Here is a 26,339-nt window from a genome sequence, read left to right on the forward strand (position 1 = left end):
GGTGAAATGATCTCATAACAGCTTTCGCTGTAAAACAGACGTACGCCAAGATAGCGTCTGTTAGGTGAATGCTTGTTCTGTTAAATCCAGCATCGGTACCGTTGGTGCTATAGCTGTTAGAATCTTATTTGCATATAAGAAAATCTCATTGCATGCAATGCAAACTTACATTCACGAGATCCTTCAAATCGCCGAAGTGTGAAAGCCACGACAGGCAAAGAAACCCGCCATTCTTGCATTCTTCAGACTTCGTAACGAAGCACTACACAAGAGGAACTTCGATAATGACTTTACAGCGGCACCAGCATGTGTGCGAAAGACGCCGCTCGCATTGTAGTACGCGGCAAAGGAGAGTGGCTAAGTGCCCAGTGTCATGGCACTGACAAAACTAAAGAAACAATTAAACGAAAATTCGGCTGGGCGCAGACGTTTGCGCGCTTGTCTGTCGAGACGACGCGAGCGCCACCTCGTAACTCTGCTCAACCAATATATAGGGACACTCGGAGCTTATCGCGTATCCTCACTGGAAAACTCTTTCGGAAAGACAAAATAATGTCACTGCCTTTAGTTTTATTCCCGTGACTTAGTGGCAGCAGTATCAGCTTGAGAAGCTCGAGCTCAGCCAACGTTTACGGCTTAGCACGGTGGTGGTGCAATCGCAGTATCTTGTATCTTAAGATACACGATACATTCTTCAATGTATCGGAAATGCAGATACAGATACTTGTTTTGCGAGACGTATCGCGATACAGATACAAGATACCCAAAAAGTATCTAAGATAGTATCGAAGATACATGTATCTTCGATACTGCCCAGCACTGGTACCAACTGACCCACACTTCAACCTTACTGCAATGTCTCCCTATAGGTGTCACGATTTCTTCTTCCACATAACGAAGAAATCTATCGGTCATAAAAGAAGCCCATTCTGAATGTTCATTCAAAACATAGGTAGCCAACGCGTTTTAGTCAAACTAAAGCTTTTTTATTGGTCATGTCACGCGCGCTAACAGCTTGATTGCAGAAAAATTAATGCTGTTAAGTGTAAAAGATAAGAGAGATCCCCCCCCCGCCCCCATGCAAACGAAGATTCGATAGTATTCAGGAGGCCGCAAGGAGACGTCTAGACGATCTTAAAGAACTTGCATGAAGTTTCACTGGCGATCATATACTCATGGTGACACCTAGAGTCGCTGCAGTGATTCGACGGTATACTTAACGGCAGCAATATTCCATAGTACGTAACGCTTTTCACTTGATTACGTAATGCTTTTGACGTGATTGCCTGTGCGAAATCAGCAGCATATCTAGAACCCTTAGACCAAGGTGAGGTAGGGAGGAAATTCCTTTTGTTTTGACGAGGCATGGAAGAGGCATCAAGGAGCATAGGCAGCGCTCATCGAGGTGGCTTGCGTCCTTTTGTGCCCTGCCTTGTGAACGTGTCCGAGTTTAAGTTTGTGTCCCCGTGGAAAATTAAGCTATGACATAACAGCCGTTTTCTGTGTACTCAGTACAGATATACTGAAGGTATTGCTGTACAGGCATAGTTGTACCGAAGGCTCTGATGTCACATTTTCTTAATTATTATGCACCGCCGCGTGTCAATACTCCACACCGCCCATTTCCAGACCCTAATCCAAGCGCCGATGCAACCAGCCGGGGAAACTCGGCAATCCCGTGATCAGCAAAGCCAGTCCGCATCGTTGACGGAGAAAAAGCTTGAATCGCAGCGTTCCCCGAAGCCGAAGCAAACGGCGACGCCTACTTCCGAGCCGAAGCCTGAGCTGAAGGCCGTCGAACCATCTGCGACACCGAAATGCGTCGTTGTACCCGAGAAAAAGGCCGAGGCCCAACTGGCAGTCGCTGTAGAGCAGCAGCAGCAGCAAGATACCGAGACGAAGCAGGAAGTCCGCGGTGTCCTCAAGAAACGAAACACGTCCCTACAGCCAAGTCTTGGCAGTCGCAGGGGCAGCGTGCTTGCGAGGAAGTCGCTGTTGCCGCAAGCCTCAGTGGACAGCCTCGTCGCACCACAGACTCCACTGATCGACTCCAAGGCGCCCGTGGACAAGGTCTCAAGTATCTGTGAGTGTTACGACGGCTCGTAAGCGTCATGTAGAAACAAAGTGATCGGTACATAGGAGGGAGCGTCATGTGATTCCGCTATGTCTCGGTAAGCCAACCTCCTCTTACGCTGCCCTTCCCGCTCCTTGTTTGCTACAGAAGCGCGCACTTGAGGGTATATTGAAACATATACGTAAGTGTCCTCACGGAAAACAATTGCTTGCCCTATTTGATAAGCTTATCGACAATGACACCGGGTGTATCAGGAGTCCATCAGGCTCAAATGTCAGCGTGCGAGAAAGCGAGAGCGCGTGCTTGACGTTCGCACTATCTCGCACTTCAGAATCGGCAGCTGCATGTCGATGCAGCGTTAGCACAGCTATATCCAGTGGCGTAGCCAGGGGGTGGCACACCAGGCCCGTGCTCACTCCCCCCCCCTCCCCCGATTTTTATTGCGATAGCAATTATATGGACAGTCTCGGCTGGATTTTGCCGTCGCCGTCGCCGCCGTCATGCACCGTATATGTATAAGTATGTATATATATATAAAGGCCCCAAAGAAAAATAACTCAGAAAAATGCTTCCGAAGCGCGGAATCGAACCAGGGACTTCTTGCTCCGCAGCGAGCGGCGCTATCCACTACGCCACGAAACGCAGATACTCCACGTAGCTAACGGCGAGCGTTATATACACACCATTTAGCGCTGGACGGACTCAGAGACAGAAGGCGATAATAAGCGTTTCTTCATTACCAGCGAGGTGGCGCTAGGAGCCCGACGGGCGCATTTAAAAGTCGTCGGCGAGCTCGCTCGCTTCTTATATTTGCGCATGGGAGAAGCTTGCCCTTCCGCTGTCGCTCGCGCGGTTTTCTCGTGGCGCGGGATAGAGGAATGTTTCACGCTTTCACCGTGATGTCCGCGCTCATGTTACGGCGCGTACGAATGTCACTCGAGCTCAGGGACGCCGCTAAACAAACAAACAGAAGATGAGCGCGAACTATCAAGTGTCACAGCTCGACACTTGAAGCACGCTAGTTTCCTTCGCTGCTTCGGCCGCCTTTGCAACAGAAGCGCTGTTCAAACTGAGAGTATCCATTGGCGAGCCTCACTTCGTATAGCATTAGTTCCTTGCTATCGCATTCATTGCTTCGCCCTTGCGGCGAAACTGTGACTTTTTTGTTCACCATGGCATACAGAGCGCAATATGACACTCGACCGCATCTGCCTGCCTAGCCCCCACTCCAGATTAAGCAGATGCCCCTCTCCCCCCCCCCCCCCGAAAAAAATCTGCCTACGCCCCTGGCTATATTCGATTAATGCCACGGCTATCAAGCCTAAGGAATACGGCAGGTTATTTTAATGCGAGAGAACAATATGTCTCATTGAGTCGAGAAATTTCGACATTTGGAAAGACCTGACGAGACAGCGGCGTCAACGCGAATGATGCTTTTAAAAAATTTAATAAATGTCGGTCAAAGCCACGTGATACTCAAGTGCATGTACTATCGCGCTCAGTATGAGCTACACCGCGGGAGCGCTGGCCAAGCGCACTGTAAGGTTGTACAGTGTCGCCGATCGTGACATGTCTTCGAGCTATCAGGTGAGGGTTTAGCTGTTCCTGTGAGTACGAATCGCCTCCACTTGCTTTCACGCTCGCCCTCATTTTGCCCTGTCGGGATGTCAGCTTCGAAAATAACTGTCACCGTGGCTTGAAAGCCAAACCTCGCATTTTTCTTCACTAAAGCTAAATAAATGGCAAAAAGTTCCTTCAAATAAAGGAGGGCGAGGATGAAAGCAAGCAAATGGGAGCGATGTGCGCTCACAGGAACAGCCAAACTTTCCCCCGATGACTCGAAAATATGCCGCGATCGGCGCCACGTAACAATCTTGCCGCGCGCTCGCGAGGTAAACTCATACTGAGCACGATAGTACGTGGGCCGACGGCGTACCGAAAGTCCCATGACCTCAGTGCAGTTTTGCATGCGTTACCGAAAAAAAGTAACTAAATATGTTACGATAAAGAAAAAGTAACGCGTTATCGCCCTGCGTTACGCATAAAAAAGTTAATGCGTTACCGTTACAGTTACCGAAAAAAAAGTAACGGACGTTACTTCTGCCGTTATTCCATGGTCAAGAATCTTAATCTGTGCATCTTCGCAGCAGGAACATACAATAGCAACTTAATAAAGCTTATATTTATATTTCCACACAAAAGTTCTGGACCAAGCAACAATTTTACCCGAAGTAATGATTTAACGAGAATAATTTACACAAGTGCGCTGTACCTTGGCAGTACTTGGTAGTGGCCTAAAGTTGCCTGTACAGCTACATGTGATGACTTCTGACTCTGTCTCACATGGGGAAGCCATTTTTTGCAGTGGGGCATTACACAAAATGTTATCGATTTCATCATCAACGATCCGCAAAAAAAAGTCTCTGAACAAATTTGCAGTAATTATGACGGCGCGTTTCTACTTACAAATTTTGTCGCAATAAAGAAATGCCTAAATGGCATAAACCTGATGGGGAAAAAGTATTTGAGCACATGAAGAATTTTTTTTCAGTTTAGCCTGTATAATTACCGCAATTATTGCGACTGTGTGTATAAAGGTGTTCAGGGTCCTGAAACGTAGTCGCATTTGCAGATAGCTAGAAGGAAAGCTCATTTTGGATAATAAGTTTATTAACTGTACTAAAATATTGCAGGGACAACTTCCTAATGTAACTACAAATTGCTGATTGTAAGCAGCTGCAGTCTTGATGTCCACAGGCCAAGCGAATCTCGACAGTTTGCTTTTGACTGTTACGAGGACTGCATTTCGCTTCACTTCAGCGACAACCAACGACAACTTGAACATCGATAGCAATGTGGCCGAAAATATAGCAGATTCGTTCAAGAAATTTCGGCATTTCGCAATAATGTTACACAATAATGTCGGGGCGAGCTCAGGGAAAGTGGCTCCTATATACAAGACGAATGAATTTTGTGTAAAACTCCCGGGATAATTGGAATTAAAAGTAACGAGTAACGCGACACCTCACGTTACCGAAAAATGGTAACGTAAGTACGTTATCCGTTACAGTTCCGAAATAGTAACGAGTACGTTACTAAGTTACTGAGAAAAGTAACGCGTTACCGGTAACGCGTTACCGCCAACACTGGGCCCTCAATTTAACATGACTTTATCAATGGCGTCATATATCGCGAGAATATGGGACGTCACAATGAAGTTATAACATGACGTTACATGATGACGTCATCACACGACGTCGTCGCTTGGTCAAATGCGGGCCGATCACGGAGGCAGCGTAAAGCCATGTGAGGTGCGAAAGCTTGCAGCGCTTCACATCACGGAGGCAAGGCGAAACCACGTTAGGTGCGGAAAGCTTTCAGCGGATGGATCAATACAAATGACTCAGAAGAAAAAGAGGCAGAAAAGAAAGATGACTTTCGCACCTTCGAGTCGTCTTAGGCGAATGTATAAGGCACCGTGTCAATTTTTTTTCCACCCACATTTTACGAAAATCAATTTTCTTTCCTTTTCAGATTACACCGGAGCCGAGCAGCAGACCTCATCGTTGAAAGTGAGAGCGTAAGTTTGTTAGGGTAGATGACCAGCCGCTTGTGCAGATGTATTTTTTAAAAACTTTTTAATATTTTACTTTTCGCAGTCTCACCGCCTCTGCCCGCCCGGCCTTCATTGCTGGAGCCGCGTACACAGCCATCTTTGGTAACCTCGTTAACTTCAACACGCTGACCACGCGAAAGACCCTACTCGCCATCCTCGACTGGTGAGAAACCTATAGTCGGTAAGAAATAATTGAGTGGCTACCACTTCGGAAGTGCAATCAATCGATGTCTTGAAATCAAACTTTCTTTGCTCGCTACCGTGGAGTGTTTGGCGTGCCTCTCTTGCTGTGGGGTTCCTCGCCAAAGAAAATTGTTTATTTATCCAAGCTTACGCGTATGCCACACCAGGTCCTTACGCCAATAAGAACCATAACACCATCATCAAGGTTATGCGTACGACAAGCTTCATCACATGAACCGTCAAAGAACATTAAGCTTTCCTCATTAGGAGAGGGGGCTCGTGGAGAGTCGCATTTTACAGCGAATGTAGTTTGTAGCTTTTTTAGAGCAGTGTTTATCCTACCAAAATTCCTAAATGAAACACTGGCGCTAATGTACGCTGAATCTGAAAGATGATCCGTTCAATCAACATAGAAAAGACAAACATGTCTGTCCTTATGGCTCTTATGGCTATACAAACAGACTTTCGTCGAGATATCGCTCTTAAAAAGTCCGCAGTGACTGCGGATGCGCGCAGCGCCTTATTGGCATCTGCGTTTAGATGAGTATAGGATAATCGCGAACTCATGAGCGTTAAAGGTAGACAGTAGTGAGCGGAGCCATAGGGGAATCCGCGTCGTACTTAGCTCCATTGTCATGACATCTGGACGATAGCGGTCCCAGGGTTCCATCTAGTGTGCTCACTCTGCAAGCTCTAGTTTCGATGGCAATCGTAACAAAACTGTAGCAGGCGCATTTACAAAATATGGATACAATTTGCAGCACTGCGCACTGAATGTACTCTACTATAGAAGTGCAGTAATATATCTCTGTTAAATGAATGAGTGAACGGCGTTTGTGTTTAGAAAAAAAAAACAATTTAGAGTACCATGTGTACTGTTTGTGTTTAGGAAAACAATTAAGATACTTATGAAAACGGCAAGCTATCGAAGAAAAACGAGAAAGGTGTTTAGAAAAATTTATTATCACAGACGGTTAACATCAATAATGCGGAAGATAAAACGATAAACCGTGATGCTACGGTAACATTTGCAAAAGAAGCCGTGTTAAGCTCGACATTACCTTCACAGTGGCTCAAGCTTTTCTAGATGGTTAGACGCAAATAACGCCGCTGTGCAATGGCTTGTCAGGCTCGTACGGCTCAAAACGCGGGTCCGATCATTTCAATGACACTGCTTTTAAACGATGCAGTCAGTATTACGCGCGTTTCTTGTTTGTTTATGTGCTTTATTGCGAAGAACTCTCCCAGAAGTAAACATGTTTCAGAAGCAGTTCTGCCGGAGTTGATTGCGTAGGACAGAGGACGGTAACCTGCGGCCCGTAGGGCAGTTTTATGCGGTCCCCGGCATGATATCAGAAACACACACCCCCTCCTCATGTCACTTCCTATCCGAAGGCCGACACGGCAGTTTTGACCTCAAATGGGGTTAGATAGAAACAAAGAAAGATCGCTTCCATTTGGCATCGTCCATCTTCACACTCAGCCAGATAACGTCTTCACTTCCTTTCTTTGCACATAGGTCCAAAAAAGGGGCAAGAAAAATTCTTTGTGGAAATACTAGATGAGGGAAGGACATTCATCCAAGAAAAAGGGAAACTCGTGTTCGGCATGCTCGCAGACGTTAAGGCTTTTGAGCTGAAACTCAACCTTTTCCAACAGCAGGCTAGTGAGTATAATCTTTGTCAATTTCCTTGCTGCAAAAGGTCTGTGGGAGATACGAACACGCCTATTCCCGCTGAATAGCTCCATCAAATATTGCGGAATTTAAAGATGGAGTCAATTTAGAGAAGTTGGGTTCTCTGATATTCCAAAATCTTCGAGTAGCATCCAATTCTTGCATAATTTTTAAGGTGGGAATGTGTACCAGTTGTAGCTGGCTGATCTGCAGACGGACCATGAGCTCAAAGACGCACTTGACGCGAAAGACACTGTCAAGGTGTACGCTCGCCTCCAAGCCTCAAAGTTTTCGAGCTTGTGGAAAGCAGCAGCAACCATGACAGCAGTGCTCGGCAGTACATACGTCTGCGAACAGACTTTCTCGAGAACGAAGTTCATCAAACTTGCGCTCCCGACTAACCGACGAACACCTCCACGAAGTGTTTTTGCCTGGGCAAGTTGGTGCGACATTCGCGAAGTTAACCAGAACGAAAGACGAGACGAAAGACACATGTACAAACAAGACCAGTGCTGGTCCTGTTTGTACTGGTCCTATGTGTCCTGTTCCTGTTTGTACATGTGCTCCTGTTTGCACATGTGGTCCTATTTGTACATGTGTGTTTCGTCTCGTCTTTCGTGCTGGTTAACTTCGCAAACCTCCGCGAACGTTTGCGTCTGTCGGTGAGCAATCTTGATGCAGATATTTGCGAATTGGCTAAGAATGTTTAGCACCAAAAGTCGCATCGAAAGTGTTTTTTTTTCTTGTAACCTGTGTTAGTAAATTGAATTGTGACGTGCGTGCTGAAAATAAATGCCATTTATATTCCAGTTTTGCACATTATTTTTTATTCGCAGAATTTAGGAATTTTTCTCTTTGACTGCAAAGAGAAAAATGTTTTTTTTTTTAACATTCCAGCCAAGACGACGAATGTCCGGTCAACTTTTGGAGCTGGCTGGCAGTGTCGCTGCCCGTTGCGTTGATTTGCTGCGTCACGTCTTGGATGACCATTTACTGCGCCAGCCTCGTCAGCTGGTGAGCGCCCGCCTTCAAAGATGTTTAAAAAAAAGCAACCAATTAAGAAGTTGCCGGCTGTGCTGCCCGTATCAGATTTTGTGACTATTCGTCTCACTAACTTATCGGTCTTTTTCCCTCCATGGTTTTCGACTCGCCGTTATCGCAAGGACCTGCCACCAGGGGCCATATTCTTTAACGATTCGGTTTTCGAATAGATCACATTGCCAACGCGCGATTGGGGTATGCTATCGACACGCCCCCGCGGCGTGTCACCCATTCGCATGTTGGCAAAGTGAGCTCTTCGGAAACGGAATTGTTACGGAATTGGGCCCCAGGTCTGAAAGAAGGTTTGAATGAAGCGCAAGGCGCGCGCGCGCGCGCGCACGCGCGCACGCACACACACACACACACACACACACACACACACACACACACACACACACACACACACACACACACACCCACAACACACACACACACACACACACACACACACACACACACACACACACACACACACACACACACCACACACACCACACACACACCACACACACACACACACACACACCACACACACACACACACACACACACACCACACACACACACACACACACACACACACACACACACACACACACACACACACACACACACACACACACACACACACACACACACACACACACACACACACACACACACACACACACACACACACACACACACACACACACACACACACACACACACACACACACACACACCACACACACACACACACACACACACACACACACACACACACACACACACACACACACACACACACACACACACACACACACACACACAACATTTCTGCAGCCATAATTAGTGTCGGTTCTAGAAACTCCTCTTCGTAGAATAAACCTGAAAGTGGCTGCGCAGAAGCACGCCGTATGCATGGAGGGGCGCAGTACATTGCGAATTAACCTTTATCGCCTGATAGTCATAGCGGCAAACATTGAATGCCTTTCTAACGGTATGTAGCGGACACGTTGGACACGAGCGTCTAGGCAACTGCCCAATAAACCTTTGTCTCGTATCTTATGTGTAACGTTCTAGTTTTCTTTTGTGTTCCTGTGTGTTGTCAAGCTACAGAAAACAAAACAAAAAGGCAGCTAGCTTTCCGCTATTATGAAAAGGAGAAACTCGCAGGGTACCTTACGCATTTGCCTAAGACGACTCGAAGGCGAAAGCCGTCGTCTTCTCTTTTTGCAGCCGATGTATCGTTCCTCCCCCCCCCCCCTCCGAAAGCTTTCTGACGTAACGTGGTTTTGCGCTGCCTTCAGGATCCGAGGCATTGCAAACTTTCTACACCTCACCTGGTGTCGCACTGCCTCCGTGATCCGTGGGCCGATCACGTACGGAGGCAGTGCAAAGCGATGACGTCATGTGATGATGCCATTATGTGACGTCACGTTATGGGAATTCTTCATGACGTCACAAATTTTGGCGATCTGTGACGTCATGACGACGTCGTATGGTGACCTTATCACGTGATGATGATTTCTGCATCACTCGTGTTGAAACTGCCGACGCCGCCGACAGTAAGTATTCGCGTTTGATGAGGCATCTAGGGTGATTCTACGTAAGATCGAACAAACGATGGCTGGTCGACCTCTTAAATTTATTTCAAAATTTTATATATTATTGCCTGATGAGTGGAAAAAAGAGATCCGCAATTTGTTTTGCCGCCAAATTTTTTTTCGAAGCACAGGAAATCAGTAATGACGAAGAGGTGGAGTGGAGCGCTCATCCGCTCTGCTGTTTTGGCCAACTTTTGTTATGAATTGCACAAAATATGTTAAAGTTAGGTAGCTGAAATTTCTTTAACTAAATATATCCATGTTTTTGCTTCTGCTCAGGTATTTTTAGTTTTTATGTGTAGTGCAGATGTTTTTATAAAAAACCTCAAAATTGGCCCAGGAAACGTTATTCTCTTTACTTTGAAGGTCTTTATCTCAAAAAAACGTTGTAGCAGAGCAACAAATATTCTGTATTACGTTCTTCGCATGCTTATCTACCAAACTGCCGAATCTTATACTTATATAACGTTTCAGTAAAGAGATATGATCGGGCTAAGTTCAAGAAAACACCGAACAATGGAAACTTCTGACGACAATAAAAAAAAATCATTTTTTACATTTCTTAAACTTTGTCCACTTATTCTCCTCCACATCAGCTTTCACAATCATTAAAAACATGTTGCATAATGTCGTTGCACTAATAGTTACGGCCCCTCCAATAAGACCCTTAGGCAAGGATTGGCAATTCCGACTTCTCGCCCAGCAAGTGTATAAAATGCAGGCAGGATTGAATTTCTTTTTATTAAAAGGCCAGTAGCACCGAAAAATGTGTTGCCGGCACTGAAAACGTTAATGTTGAAATTATTTGGTCACTGCAGCGTCCACGAGCGCGGGGCTACCGAGCAGGCGCGCGCGCACCCGAGATGCTCGTTGTAAGAGACGGCGCAGTGAGAGCTCGTTTTCGCGTCCTCAGACCGATTAGTTCGAAACAGCAACACCTTTCGGGTGACTTGAACGCACGTGCACTGGAGCTTCGCTATTCTATCCGCCCTCTGTGCCCATCGCAGCTAGGCGCTGATAACACGGCGGAGATGGAAGCAAGATGAAAACTCTATAAGGGAGCTATGAGCGCTCGCTTCACGCACGCTGCTGCCACAGAAACTGCGCTGCGCCAGTTGCTATCAGTGGAAAGCATGAACGTGGCGCTCCAGTGGCAAAGCAAAATATGGAATGTCAAAGGAAAGAAAAGCATCACTATCGGTAACCGGATGCGCTTGCCTATCTTAGATGTCGGCAGCAGACGGCCTGAACTGGCCGCGCGTTCGGTGCGCAGTTCACACTTCATTCGGCGCGGATAGTTCTTGTGCTTTTCTCTTACTCTGCTCCTCCTGTGTGTCTCATGGCGAGAAAGTATAGCTCTGAATGAGTGTATTGTGGAGACTACCTTTCGAAGCACAAGAAGCTTAAAGGAGTACTGACACGAATTTTAAAAAATTTCGGATTGTTGCTCTAAATAAAAATACTGGTGTCGAGAAATTTAAACGACTATTGTGGGGCCTCGGAATGCATCGTATATATTTTAATTAGCGCCACCTTTGCCGTTTCATAGCAGTGTGACGTCACGGAGATACAGAAACTCGCGACGTACTAGCGGCAAATCCGTCATCTGCTCGTGGTGCACATAAACAACGATGAGTGAATTGTCGTCGAGTGACCCTGACAGTGATTTCTACGATTTAGGCTGCATGCAGGATGCAGAACTCGCAAACTCGGAGGAACTGTCTTGACTCGTCGGGATAATGTCCTTGCAGTGGGGCTGGCTTGCAGATGCTCAGCGACGAAAACTTCAAAATCAAATTAAAATATTTTATACGTGTTCTCCGACTCCACAGCGTTGACACTACGTACCAACGAAGCAAAAAAATGTCCCTTTTGCGATGTCTCAAAATCGTGTCAGTACTCCTTTAATTATTGCAAAGAAGCCAAAATTTCGCAGAGTTCCCGACCTAGGCATAAATGCTTTGAAGGAACGTTAACGCCCGAAAGATCAGCGACTGTCAGTGAGACGGACTACTTGTGCTACGCGTGCTTTTGCTACCACTGCAATGAAAGATCTTCACGGAACGCACAATTTAACGATGACATTCTTATGCCCCCTGAAAAAGAAATTCACGTCATTAACCAGATCACTGCAACTACCGGTGCACGTGCGTTCAAGTCACCCGAGAGGTGTTACTGTTTCGAACTCAATCGGTCTGAGGACGCGAAAACGAGCTCTCACTGCGCCGTCTCTTACAACGAGCATCTCGGGTGCGCGCGCGCCTGCTCGTAGCCCAGCGCCCGTGGACGCTGCAGTGACCAAATAATTTCAACATTAACGTCTTCAGTGCCGGCAACACATTTTTCGGTGCTGCTGGCCTTTTAATAAAAAGAAATTCAATCTGCCTGCATTTTATACACTTGCTGGGCAAGAAGTCGGAATTGCCAATCCTTGCCTAAGGGTCTTATTGGAGGGGCCGTAACTATTAGTGCAACGACATTATGCAACATGTTTTTAATGATTGCGAAAGCTGATGTGGAGGAGAATAAGTGGACAAAGTTTAAGAAATGTAAAAAATGTTTTTTTTTAATTGTCGTCAGAAGTTTCCATTGATCGGTGTTTTCTTGAAATTAGCCCGATTATATCTCATTACTGAAACGTTATATAAGTATAAGATTCGGCAGTTTGGTAGATAAGCATGCGAAGAACGTTATGCGGAATTTTTGTCGCTCTGCTACAACGTTTTGTTTGAGATAAAGACCTTCAAAGTAAAGAAAATAACGTTTCCTGGGCCAATTTTGAGGTTTTTTTATAAAAACGTCTGCACTACACATAAAAACTAAAAATACCTGAGCATAAGCAAAAACATGGATATATTTAGGTAAAGAAATTTCAGCTACCTAACTTTAATATATTTTGTGCAAATCATAACGAAAGTTGGCCAAAACAGCAGAGCGGATGAGCGCTCCACTCAACCTCCTCGTCATTATTGATTTCCTGTTCTTAGAAAAAAATTTTGGCGGCAAAACAAATTGCGGATCTCTTCTTTCCACTCATCAGGCAATAATATATAAACTTTTGAAATAAATTTAAGAGGTCGACCAGCCATCGTTTGTTCGATCTTACGTGGAATCACCCCTATAGGCTTTCGCCTTTTAAAAAGGTGTTTTGAAAAAGTCACTACCGTAAAGAAGCTTCTTTTGTTGCTATTCATAGTGTCACGTTTTAACAAGGCCCCCCTCTGCCTCCCCCACAACAGCGATGACGACATCAACGAGCAAATACATGACGACATGTCCAAGAGCGCCCGCATACGCCATCGTGACTTGAAGAGGCACACGTGAGTTTACCATTCCTTTAACAGCGAGAAAATGAAGCAGTGACGCTGACGAACATGTGTCGCCTTCTTTGAAATGTCGGCCTTGTGTAAGGCTTCCTTCGTTTGTAATATTAGAGGAAGCGCACGTGTCAGCAGAAGAAACACGAAAGAGATGGACGCTGCAGCTGGGACATCATATGGCTGAGGCTAGCTAACTTACTCGTAAAGGAATGTTCATTTTGTTCGCTAACAAAATAAACTAACATTATATCTGTGCGGATTCGCTTTATGAAATAGTGCGAAATAGGCAAACAAAAACGTAATCGTGTGATTTTTCTAAGCACTACTGTTGTAGTGTGCGAAACGTGTCATGCAATAAGGGAGCGACATTGTAGTGTACATTATAGCCAACCATAACCAACATTAGCGAATGCTAGTATTATGCGTGTAAGCACAGTCAGTTGCAAACAAACTATATACACCTTTTGTTATCTTCAAAACTAATTTGTGTATTTAGCCTTGATTCTAAAAGATACATTGTATTTCCTACTCTAGATATCTCGATATTGTTTTACCAATATTAGCTCGTATCAAGTTTGTCTTTTTTATGCTTACTTAAAGACTGCTTCTGAAAACCCAGTTTAGCTACCGTAGTTTGCTTCGCTTAAAAATTAAACAAAAAACCGTGAAATACCGAAGTTCTTAGTACACGCCCTCTAACGTTTTAGAGTTTTTAGACGTTTTTAGAACGCAAGCTCTATATATTTTTTATTGTTAGTGAATCATCGAAGGTATCTAGAAAGTGTTCCAAGCGACTATTTAGCCTATGTTGGCTTTATACTATATATATATTTATAATTCTCTCAGTTTCCATTGATGATTCGCTATCGATCGCTTGAAGCCGTCACCGTTCCTTTCGCACATCTTTGTTGCGTAACGCGTTCAAGCGGCAGCACGCATGAGCAACGCGCCACGTTACGTCTACCCTTGCAGCATGTGGGAAGCCGTGGTGTTCTACTGGATTGTGGGAATTCCCGCCGCTTCCTGCGCATACGGCATCCGCCACCCGGATGAGTAAGTGGCTTCATCAGTGCCAGTTTGTATCCATCAGCATAGGAATGTGCGTCTATCCTCCAAATAAACTGTTCCATAACACTGGAGTATTGATTAAGTAAGCTTTGCTGCGGTACCATGAAGTGAGAAGGAACTATAGTCGAATGCAACTGTAGAAGTCGGCAGCATTTCTTTCTCAAAGGCGGATGCACGCAGGCCTGCACCAATGAGCACGCAGTCCAGACCGACGTCATGAGTCGGACGGCCGGTGACCCCGCCCCGCCTTCTGAGAGCATTGCCGAGTGCATGAACGGGACTATTTCTTTTGTCCCAGAGGCGACCGGCTTCCGCGCTTCGGTCATCAAGGCGGGGCCTCTTCAGACTTCTTGTATCCGACTATATAGGTGCTGGCTACAGATAGCAGGGCGGGCGCCATAGCCTTTCCATAAGCGTCACGTTGGTTTACCGGATATTTTAGTGCTGGAATGTAGAAGAAATTCGAAAGGCTACTCTGAGCAGGTTGAGCTATACGTACGGCACTTGGATGTTCCAGCACAGGATGTGGGGTTAGTTCGTAGCTTGCACTTTCGCATAACAAGGCACTGGTCTTAAACGTATATTACAAACGCTGATAAGTAAGCTCCCGACGACTCAATTGCTTGTTGTGAATGAGTATTTTTTATTTTTTTTGCCACCGTCATCACCTGCAATTCTTAAACGTTAAACTCATATAGCTAGCATTCATAGAATGCACGAACTGCAATTATGAAATTTTACAGCAGGAACTTGGTTTTATGAATATGCTGTTTGTGACAAAACTGTGTTGTTAACTTTAGGCCATTTATAGGACATAGCGGAGTCTGACAGGTGTAGCTTTATCCAGAACTATTGCTTTATGAATGTTATAAGCACTGCAGTGCTCCTGTTTGGATTACGAATGCAAATATACGGTCGCACCGGAGTCATTCACGCTAGCGCCGTTCTACCTCGGCTTAACAGCGTATTAGAGCCCACAGTGCGCTGTGTTGTCGGATCCTTGAAGTTTAGTTCAATATCTATTCTCTCGCGTTCAGGCTCGAGGTTCTCTCGCAGCAATAAGCGGTAAACAAACACTTTGAGAAGGACATGTTCGCTTGCAGGTTCGTCAGCGTCTCGTTAGTGACAGGAGTGCCTTAGACATACGACTGCACTTGTATTCCAATACGCGATGTTGCGCACCGCATGCAGGTACATTGAAGGCCCTTTACTGGGCCTCACGTTGCTTGGACTGAGCGTTTCGCCGGCATATTCACTGCGTAGCTGCTGGACGCATCGCATGCTTTGCTGGCGCCAACTCTGCTCGCGCATGCCGTGGAACATCATCCTCATGCTTGGCTCGGTCGCGGCGCTCACCAGGACCATCGAGGTGCAAACACCTGCCTGCGGAGGAACGCCTCTCGTAGCATATAGATTGGAATACAGTGATTGCTGAGAGGAACACCGGGTCTAGCTGCTGCGAAGGTCATTTCTGAACGCATTACAGGGAAAGCATTCATGCTTTCTTGGGGCGCAATGTACTAACAAACGATGCGCAAAAAAAACCACTAACAGCCAACAACTAGCCCAATTCATTGCTTCTTTGAACTACAGCAACAGCCATGCATGAACAACGTAAGAGTGCGCGGAGTTTCCCATTGGGGGGGGGGGGGGGGGCAAGTGCATTTTCCCTCTGTTGATCGTGTTCCAAAGACAACATACTCCACGATGGAGCAATGACGTCGTTCACGATAATCACGACGGAGAAATGATGTACTAAATGAAGCAGCGACGTACTTCTCACTTGCCTTTGGTCCCTGACTTTCCAGGAGTAAAGATAAGAAGTAAATATTGTACTTGGAATGCAACATCAGGGTCCCTCGACCGCCATTATCGTGAAAAACTTGCGTGTCCATAACCGTGATCTTTAAGCAATGTTGGGACAGGTCCGACTGACTAAAAGTGTGTGCCATACTTTGCGCCCTCCTCAGGTGATAGATGTGGAGCCCCCCCCCCCCCCTTACCTCGCCTATGATGAACAAGGCGGAAGGCGCAGTGTGTGGGACAACTTAGGAAATGCAAACATGTTCCGCCTGTAGTCACTCTCTTTTTTCATCTCTGCCTCAAGGAGAATTTGTGTAGACGTACCAGTCAGTTAGGTTCGCTCAATTAAGTGACGCAAAGGGGCTCTCGCCTATGTAAAACGGTTAATTTTACCGTACATATTTAACTCAGTGCCTTTGGGATGAAATTTGAACGGTCTTGGCCCATTATAGCTAGAAGAATCCTGATATTAGCCTTCGGTCAAATATATTTTCGCTAAAAGCAACGAACGTTTATCTTCCGATTAGCCTAGCGTTTATAGTATTAGCCCAGCTGCACCGGATTGCCAGGCTATCACTAAGCGGAGCAAATGATACGGAATTTCTGTCTGCTGGTGGTGCTTAGGCATCTAGGTTTTTCTCGGAGTTGTGTACCAACTAGCCCAGCAGCATGTTCTGCTGAATAAACGATGTTGTTAAACTCTTTACCGTGTAACATATCGTACGCACAACATGACAGGACTTCCAGCTGGTAGAGATGGGACTGTCGAAGCTGGACGACAATTTCTGGTCACAGCGGTCGACCAAGTCCTGCCAGTTCATCCTGGTCAGCGTGGCTGCCATTCTGTCCGAGATCGTGCTTGGAGACTCGCTCGCCCGGTCGATGGCGACCACGGTTCTTCGAGTGGTAAGCTTCTCAATGGTGGAGCTTCTCCATGCGGTGGAGTGTCGTGGAACGTCGTGCTTTTGTGCCGGATGAGAACATAGATGTCCGATATTTCTGTGTTACACTATAGGTTCGGCGCCGCGGTCACTGCTGGTCCGTACATTTGAATAACGCCACAAAAATTTGTCAATACCAAATACCACAAGGACAAGCGGAAACAAGGGGTTACTTTTTTTTAGATGCGAAGTATCTTAAGGCGGAGCTCAATCCGGTGGTGGTGGTGGTGGTGTGCGGCGTGACCACCCTTACTGCGCATGCGCATACCCTCTCCACACACCTCCTCTCCACTCACCCTCTCCCCTCTCCCCTCCCCCTTTCCACTCTTCCTCTGAAACGCGGGCTAGACATGCCGAAATTCCCTCCTGCGCAACGCCGCGATGAGCTCGAGCGCATGCGCGTCCCCTCCGCTTCTCTCTCCTCTCCCACGCTGCCCCCCTCTCGCCCGCCTGTCGACCGCGTTCCCCCAACGCCACCTAGACAAAAGTTTGTCTAGGTGGCGTTGGTTCCCCGCTCGCCCTGTGAGAATTAACGGCCAGGCTAGATGGAAGATACGACGCGCGTAGCGTCCCTCCTCGCGTTCCACGACGCGAGGTCGGTAGCATGCCCAACGAACGCCAACGGAACGCGATCGTGCAAGTGCTCCGGCTTCGCATCGCCTCATGGTCCCCCTTTTTTTTGTTGTTTGAAACCATATGGCGGCTAAGAAAATAAATGGGATATTGTTCTACGAGAAAAAAAGAAGTACCGCTCGGGTGACGCATGCGCAGATGGTATGAGCTTACACTCTAAGCCAAAAGAGAGCAACGGGGGTATAGGGGTTCCTCCTTTGAGGGAGCAAGTGCATTGCCACTCCCATTACTCTCCTAAAAGGAGCAACGGCAAGGGGACGAATCGTTGCTCTCCTTGAGGACAAACTGTTACTCCTTTCTGATGCTCCTCAAGGGAGCAACGGATGCTCCTTCCCGTTACTCCTTAGTTTCTTCTTGGGCCGAAAAAAAAATTCGTTTTTGATTGACTTCTAGAGCACATTGACGTTTATACACATATTTTTTTGGGATGTACAAATGATACACAGACATCTCGTTCAGAAAGAAATTTCAGAAAATTCGCAACAAACACACAGGATTCGAACGCGCGACCACTTAATCACCATGCGCGCACGCTAACCACTGCGCCACCAAACGCTACGGCGCCGTCTGAAAGGAAACGGGGTTATGTAGGTACCGACGGGTCGTTGCGCGTTCTGACATGTTAGTGAAATGAGTATAGGCGTGCAGAACCACTGGTGATGTTCGAAAGAGAATAGAAGGTAACAATGTATACATCTGAAAACGTCAAGACAATGAGTCTCTCGCGAAAACACAGGCTTTGCCGTGCTCCCTTTGCGCTAGCTAAAAGGCCAGTTTTTTCTTTTTTTCTTTTTTCCCCGGAGGTGTGTTTTCTTCTTCTTTATTATCATTGTTATTATTAATATCAATATTAATAATATTATTTTTTGCGGAAGAGTCACCTCCCCTTTGAAAAGACAACACCGCCCGAGCTGATAACGTCCGTTTGCTCTTAGATTAAACACAAATTCAAACTACCGGACCCGATTGCGATAACTGTCCTCCCGCCAAAATCAGCCAGTGACAAGGTAGAGATGAGGGGGTAGGGGAGGCAGCGGCGTTAGCTCGCTGTCAGTCTCGTTGTCAGCATAAAACCGCAAATCTAAAGTCTATCAACTGTGTACTTCTCTCAACCGCTTGTTTGTCGCGAAGTATACACGGAGTCTCGCGAAGCTTCGCATTTTATTGCCACACTCTCAGGCTATATATTTATGCCAAATGTTATACGCAAACACGCCATTTGACTTGCGACGACAACAGCTTCAGGTGCTGGCGTTCTAGTGCAACCATGCCTTTTATTGGGCGATTTTAGCTTGTATTGTGGGCTTTTAGCTTTACGTTACCGTGTTACGAGTTGCCGGAACGAATCTGCGCATACGCGGGCCTTTACGGAACGTGAACTACTCGCCGGATTGGCTTTACGTTTACGGCCCTATCTCGAAAATCCACATTCGTTCGCGGCTACTCGCGATGCCCGCTTTGCCGAGGCTCCAGCCGCCGAGTAAAAATAAGCCGAAGTGCGAGCGGTAATTGCGATCACTTTGTTTCAGCGGCTAGAGTCACTAGAGTGACCTAGAATTACAATACCGAAGCTAACCCTACCGAAGCGGTAAAAACGTGAGAAGCCTTGACATAAATACCCCGACGATGGATGGATGGATGGATGCTATGAGCGTCCCCTTTATAACGGGGCGGTGACATGTCTGCCACCAGGCTCGAAGGCGAAAAAAAAGGAAAGAAAAAAAAAAGTCACAGTTTCGCCGCAAGGGCGAAGCAATGAATGCGATAGCAAGAAACTAAATGCTATATCAAGCGAGGCTCGCCAATGGATACTCTAAGTTTGAACAGCGCTCCTGTTGCAAAGGTGGCCGAAGCAGCGAAAGAAACTAGCGTGCTTCAAGTGTCGAGCTGTGACACTTGATAGTTCGCGCTCATCTTCTGCTTGTTCGTTTAGCGGCGTCCCTTGAGCTCGAGTGGCTTTCGTACGCTGCGTAACATGAGCGCGGACATCACGGTGAAAGCGTGAAACACTCCTCTTCCCCTCAGCACAAGAAACCCGCGCGAGCAGACAGCGGAAGGGCAAGGTTCTCCCTGCGCAAGTATACGAAGAAGCGAGCGCGCGAGCTGACGACTTTTAAATGCGCCTGTCGTGCTCCTAACGCCATCTCGCTGGTAATGAAGAAACGCTTATGAGCGCAGCCGTCTCTGAGTCCGTCCAGCGCTAAAGGGTGTGTATATAACGCTCGCCGTTACCTCCGTGGAGGATCTGCGTTTCGTGGCGTAGTGGCTAGCGCCACTCGCTGCGGAGGAAGAGGTCCCTGGTTCGATTCCGCGCCTCGGAAGCATTTTTCTGAATTATTTTTCTTTGGGGCTTTTATGTATATATACATACTTATACATATACGGTGCATGACGGCGACGGCGACGGCAAAATTCAGCCGAGACTGTCCATATAATTGCTATCGCAATAAAATAAACTTCCTTGTTTCATGTTGTCCTAATGCCTTATCTACATTGAATAAATCTACGTTATTATACCAAAAAAAAATATAAATTCACGGTCCATCTCTCTGCCTCTTAAGGCAGAATGACCTTTTTTTTTCCCAGTTATTTATTTTTGTACTTTATCTCTACTTTTCTGCCACCAATACTCTAACCGTCTCTTACTTATTTCTATCGCGGACGTGTTCAGCTTTCCATTGTTGTCCCTAAAACCCAAGGCTTCATGTAGACTCGTGCCCACACGTATACCTGGGTGAATATCGCCACATTCAATCAGTACATGTTCCATCGTTTCCTTAGTTCCCCCGCAGCATGTACATTGTTCTTCTTCGTTACTGAATTTCGCTTTATAACTACGCGTTCTAAGGCAGCCCGACCTTGCTTCAAACAGTAAAGCGCTTCCCCTTGAATTATCATAAAACCTTTCCCTCCTTATTTCGTTTTTTCCTTTTCGGTAGTTACTCAGAGCCGGCTTCTTTTCCATCGCTGTCATCCAATAAGTCCTCTCCGCCTCTCTGACCTTCCGCTTAATGCTCCTTGTTGTCATATCGCCCGCACTGCCAGCCGTATATTTACTGGTGAGCCTCCTAGTTCTTTTTCTCCACTGCGTGTCAACGCTTTTTCTATACAAATACCTGAAAACCTTCTCTGCCCATCTACTCTCCTTCATTTTCCTCAGCCTCTCTTCGAATCTCATTTTGCTCTGCGCTTCCCTCACTTCAAAGCCTGTCCATCCCATATCACCCTTTACCGCCTCATTTGTCGTCTTCCCGTGAGCGCCCAACGCGAGGCGGCCCACCGTCCTTTGATTTACATCCATTCCTGATTGCACCTCTGACTTCATGCACACCACTGAGTTCCCAAATGTAAGCCCCGGAACCATCACACCCTTCCACAGCCCTCGAAGCACCTCGTACCTATTGTATCCCCATAAAGCTCTGTGCTTCATAATTGCAGCATTCCTCTTTCCCTTTGCTACCGATGCTTTCTCTTGTACTTCCATATATCTATCCCCCTCATTTACCCATACTCCGAGGTACTTGTACTCGCTTACCCTCGGTATTTTTTGGCCCTGTATTAAGACCGTATGGTCTCCGTGATCATTGAATACCATCAATCCACATTTTGTTGCACTAAATCCTAGTCCTAGAGCCTCACACTCCCTTCCGCATATATCTGCCAGTCGCTGTATATCATCTTGACTGTCCGCAAATAAGACAATATCATCAGCATAAAATAGACCAGGAAGCTTCTGCTCAACCATCGCTCCGACCTGTTTGTGTGACAAATTAAATCCAATGTTGCTACCTTCTAGCGTTTTTTCCATCCTCGCCATGTACAGCATGAATAACAGCGGGGACAGAGGGCATCCCTGTCTCAGCCCCTTGCTAATTTTAACGCTGTCCTTGCCACTTATTCCTTCCCATTCTATACAAACTGCATTTTCTCGGTATATTTCCCTCAAAAGCTGTACACAGTCGTCACCTATGCCCACTTCCTTCAATATATCCCACAAAATTTCCTGATTAACGTTGTCATACGCCCCGGTGATATCTAGATAAGCTACGTATAAGGGCCTGTTTTCTATTTTAGATATTTCTATACACTGGGTAAGAACAAACAGATTATCGTCTAACCGCCTGTCGATTCGAAATCCATTCTGAAGTTCTCCCAAAATATCATTTTGTTCTACCCACGCTTCTATTTTTAATTTTACTGCCTGCATCGCCAACCTGTATATCACCGATGTAATTGTTAGCGGTCTATACGAGCGAATGTTATCCTTTTCTCCCTTGCCTTTATAGATTAAGTTCATTCTACTTTTTCGCCAACTGTCTGGTATTTCCCTCTTCTGCAAGCACTTTTCTACGGCTTTCAGCAGTGCTTCTTTAGTGTTATGTCCGAGTTCGTTAATGAGGCTGACGGGAACCCCATCTAAGCCCGGAGTAGTGCGCTTAGGAATTTTTCCTTCGGCCTTCTTCCAATTGAAATTCTCTAGTACTACATCTTCGTCGGTTGCACTCCTTTGCGTACTTTTACTCACTGGGGGAATCCCCTGGGGGACCTTTTTAAACGAATCGGCTGTTATCTTTCGGATGTAACCTAGCGCTTCATATCCTTCCAATTTATTTCCTCCTTCATCTACCATATGCTGTTGCATTGTGACAGACTTCCTACCCAGCGCTTTTAGGTGGCTCCAAAATATCCTAGGCGCGGCCTTCTTCTTTTCGCGAATCTCTGTCATCCAGCGTTCACTTTCACCTTTAATTTTTGCCTCGACTAATTTCTGCACAATGGATTTTTGCTCTAAATATATTTCCCATATTTGGTTGACTTCGTCCTGTGGCCGCTTCTCCTTTTTTGCCTGTCTGTGCTCCCGTGATGCCTGACGTCGCATCTCGATTGCTTCCCGGATTTCTTTGTTCCGCCAACTTTTTGGCTTTTTCTTTCCTTTCCAACAAATAGTTTTCTTCTCTATTTCCATTTCTTTCGTGATTACATGTAGCAGCTCACTATACTTCCAGTCTTTGCCTGGTAGTTCGTCTACTTTTTCCTCGACTCTTGCGGCTATATTTGTTATTTGTTTGTCATTTAGATACGAGCTGCCAAACTTTGATTCTGTGTTCTTATTTTCAGTTTTATATCCCATTTGTAATATTATGCGTTTATGATCACTACCCAAGCTGTTAATGCCTTCTTCGTCTATTCTCATCTCTCTAAGTTTGTCATATATTCCTTCTGTCATGAGACAGTAATCAATGCTCGATTGCCTGTTTCTGACTTCCTACGTGATCTGCCCCTCACACTTAGGCCCCACGTTAACTATCTCAAGACTATGTTGCTCGCAGAGATCTAGCAATAACTTGCCATTGGTGTCTGAACAGGCTGGATAGGTGACGCCATCTAGCGGGAACAAGATGAAGCAGGCAAGCAAAAATTGTTATTTCAGAAACGTCGTGCGTTCCACTTCTGGTGTAAATGCCTTGCCGCGGCATTATTACGAATGAGTTACCTTTTCAATCATTTTTTTTCCTCTAAAACACTAGGCGAAAACAAACGTGTCCACGACTATGGTTGCACGAAGCGTCACAAGATGGCGACACCATCGTCGGATAACCCGGTATTCTACGCTAAAAACCCCTCGAGATATTTCTGCAGCGGTTATACAATCTTATATAAATAAATATAATTTAAATGCCGTTATCGTCAACATTTCATGGTTTATTCAAACGTAAAGGTATCCGTTTACGTACGGGGAGGTAAAACCTTTCTAAAACATGTGTTCCGGTAATGTCCCTATTAGCGTGCGTATCTCTCTGTTCAGTTTACAAAAACTAGTTTCCTTATGCCAGCCCGCAAGAAAATGTGGCCCATGCATCGACCGATACAGGGTGCGTCCTGCAGGAGAGCAGCGGTTGCGCGCCGAGAGAAACTGTTGCCGTTCGTCCTTCTGTTGCTCCCTTCCAACCTAACCCTAAACGCTTACTCCCCCAACTTGTGCCATGTCAGCCATCTTGTTCCAGTTGGTCTTTTTGGGGAGTAACAGTTGGTCTTTAGTACTAAAACCGGCAGTTACTCTCTTTTTTTCCATTTTTGGCTTAGAGTGTAGGTTCCGACCAAAGACAAACTGCCTTTTCTATCACTTTCACTTCCCGTTTCCCAACAATTCCTGCACTTGCAGCAAAAGAAGAGTTCATATTTATGCTGCTTCGTGTTAATTAAATCACTCGTACTTTGTGTTACTTCATGCCTTCATGTAGTATGCGAGCGATTATTGGTCAGTGCCAGCCCGTGAAAAGATCACGTGCTACGTGACGCCAGCAGGCAATAGAAGAGTGTTCCACACTCACCTTTATGGCCATGAGCGGCGCTGACTAACACTCCCACGTTTAAGTGCACAAATGTACCCGGTACGGGAGGATGACCGCCACGTGATGTAGACAACGGCTGGCCGCAAATTCAACATGGCGGCCAGGGCGTCGGCGATGGCTCGCATCGGCGCAATTGCTAGCTACCCGTGCAGTACGACAAAACTCACAGCCTCGACAAGGACGTGTTCCTCGAGAACCTGGTTTCGATTAAGAGTGCCCAGATATCTGGAATTCGCAGAAGATGAAGCAGCAGCGAGTCGGGGTGCCGCAACATATCTCGCTTTTGCACAGCCGGCTGAATCCGCCGCCGTCGCTTCTGGCGTGCCCGCTTATGCAGTTTCTGCTGGTGTACCTCCCGAAACAACGGTTTGAAAAGGTGGAAGCTATTTCTTTTCCGTGTTTCGCATGCATTACTTGAATTCGGTAAGAAATTAAATGCTCAGGAAATGCTTGGACAAAATAGAATGAATTCTTGAAGTGGCGAAGACGGCGGCGGCGACGGCATGCAGGAGGGGCAGAACAAATGTAAACATGTTCGACGCGCGCGAACATGATTTTCCGGTCGCTGTGGGGGTTTCACTTTCTCTTCGCTTCTCAAGTGTGAATGCCCCATTAAAGCGTGCAGCAAACCTCTGTAACTCCGCTCGTTCTTGGCGGTTCCGAAAAATTTTGGCGGTGATCGATTCGGGAGCAATGAACTCCGGTACTGAGGTCAATCGATGATTACTTGTAAAAAGTCACTCAGGGCCTCTTTAAGGTGGAAAAATCGGCCACCTCTTTAGTCGAGTCGTGTCTTAAAGTTCAAGTGACAGGCAACAAGAAATTTATCTGATCCGAATATTTCGAGCAAATAAAGCGTAATTTTTTTTTTTTCACAGCTAAGAAAAATGCTTTCTATATCATACAAGGTAACGAAAACAAGCTAGTATGTATACACTATAGAAATGTTTAGAACTGTATTTTGTTCGCGGATGTTCCGTTTAAAGTGCAACTTCGATCGTGACTTCGCAGGCGTTAGTGACAGAGACCCCGGTGTCCTTCTACGTGGTACCGGTGAGTCTGGCCGCCTCGATCAACGTGATGCTGCCCGTGTCACTGCCGCTGCTCGTCATGCGCGAGTATCTACACACCAAGTGTGCACAGATGGTGAGCGTGTGTTGGTACAGCCAATGGTATTTCGGGGATCTAACAACAAAACATCAGTGAGCTTTCTTCTTATCCCCTGATTATCTTCATAACATCGATCCGCAACCACCTCTGGGCGACGAGTCCGTGGCATGAAAGACTAATTGACGACACAGCCCTTTTGTTCTTGGCACCGTCCGCCACGGTGGTGCACAGTGGTTACGGCGCTCGTCTGCTGACCCGGAAGTCCCGGGTTCGATCCCGGCCGCGGCAGTCGCATTTTGATGGAGGCGAAATGCTAAAGGCCCGTGTACTGTGTGATGTCAGTGCATGTTAAAAGACCACCAGATGGTCTAAATTCCCGGAGCCCTCAACTATGGCGTGCATGTATGATATCGTGGTTTTCGCGCGTGAAGCACCAGATATTATTATTATTATTATTATTATTATTATTATTATTATTATTATTATTATTATTATTATTATTATTATTATTATTAGTTCTTGGCATACTCTAAACCGGCAAGGAATTTGAGAGGTCAAGTTTTGCCCTGGGTCACGCGTCAATAGAGTTTCGTGTTCGGTGCGTTTACGCAGCCCCTGTTAGATATGTAGCCCTCCAGCCGCAAGGTTCGGTTAAACCTTTGTAAACGCAACGCGAGTTAGTTTCCACGCGAGTATAAAGTGTGAGACGTCAGAACACGTCCTCAGCTGGTGTTTCCTACATGCCTGGGCTCATATTCGCAGTAAGCACTTACGCTACAATTTTGTTCGTTAGAGAAAGTTTCAGCCAATTCTGATGGTGTCACTTCGACAGTAGCTACGAACTTCCCAATGTGAGTAGATACGTAACTACGCCAATTGACAGCGCAGTTAGCTAGGATATTATTACACGTAACTTTTCTGACGTTTTGATTGA

General features: G+C 46.2%; 1 protein-coding gene across 1 annotated transcript in view; it reads left to right on the top strand.

The window, feature by feature from the left end:
* LOC119390195 (uncharacterized) overlaps nt 1-26,339 on the top strand; it is a 42,054-nt gene that overhangs the window by 15,300 nt on the left and 415 nt on the right. The window contains exons 6-14 of the mRNA XM_049414689.1: nt 1,630-2,083; nt 5,609-5,654; nt 5,734-5,853; nt 8,446-8,562; nt 13,417-13,497; nt 14,470-14,550; nt 15,757-15,934; nt 17,107-17,274; nt 25,307-25,441. Coding sequence (XP_049270646.1) covers nt 1,630-2,083; nt 5,609-5,654; nt 5,734-5,853; nt 8,446-8,562; nt 13,417-13,497; nt 14,470-14,550; nt 15,757-15,934; nt 17,107-17,274; nt 25,307-25,441 — 1,380 coding nt within the window. The remainder of the gene's footprint in view (nt 1-1,629; nt 2,084-5,608; nt 5,655-5,733; nt 5,854-8,445; nt 8,563-13,416; nt 13,498-14,469; nt 14,551-15,756; nt 15,935-17,106; nt 17,275-25,306; nt 25,442-26,339) is intronic.

The sequence above is a fragment of the Rhipicephalus sanguineus genome, chromosome 4 (assembly GCF_013339695.2).
Source record: "Rhipicephalus sanguineus isolate Rsan-2018 chromosome 4, BIME_Rsan_1.4, whole genome shotgun sequence".
Lineage (NCBI taxonomy): Eukaryota > Metazoa > Arthropoda > Arachnida > Ixodida > Ixodidae > Rhipicephalus > Rhipicephalus sanguineus.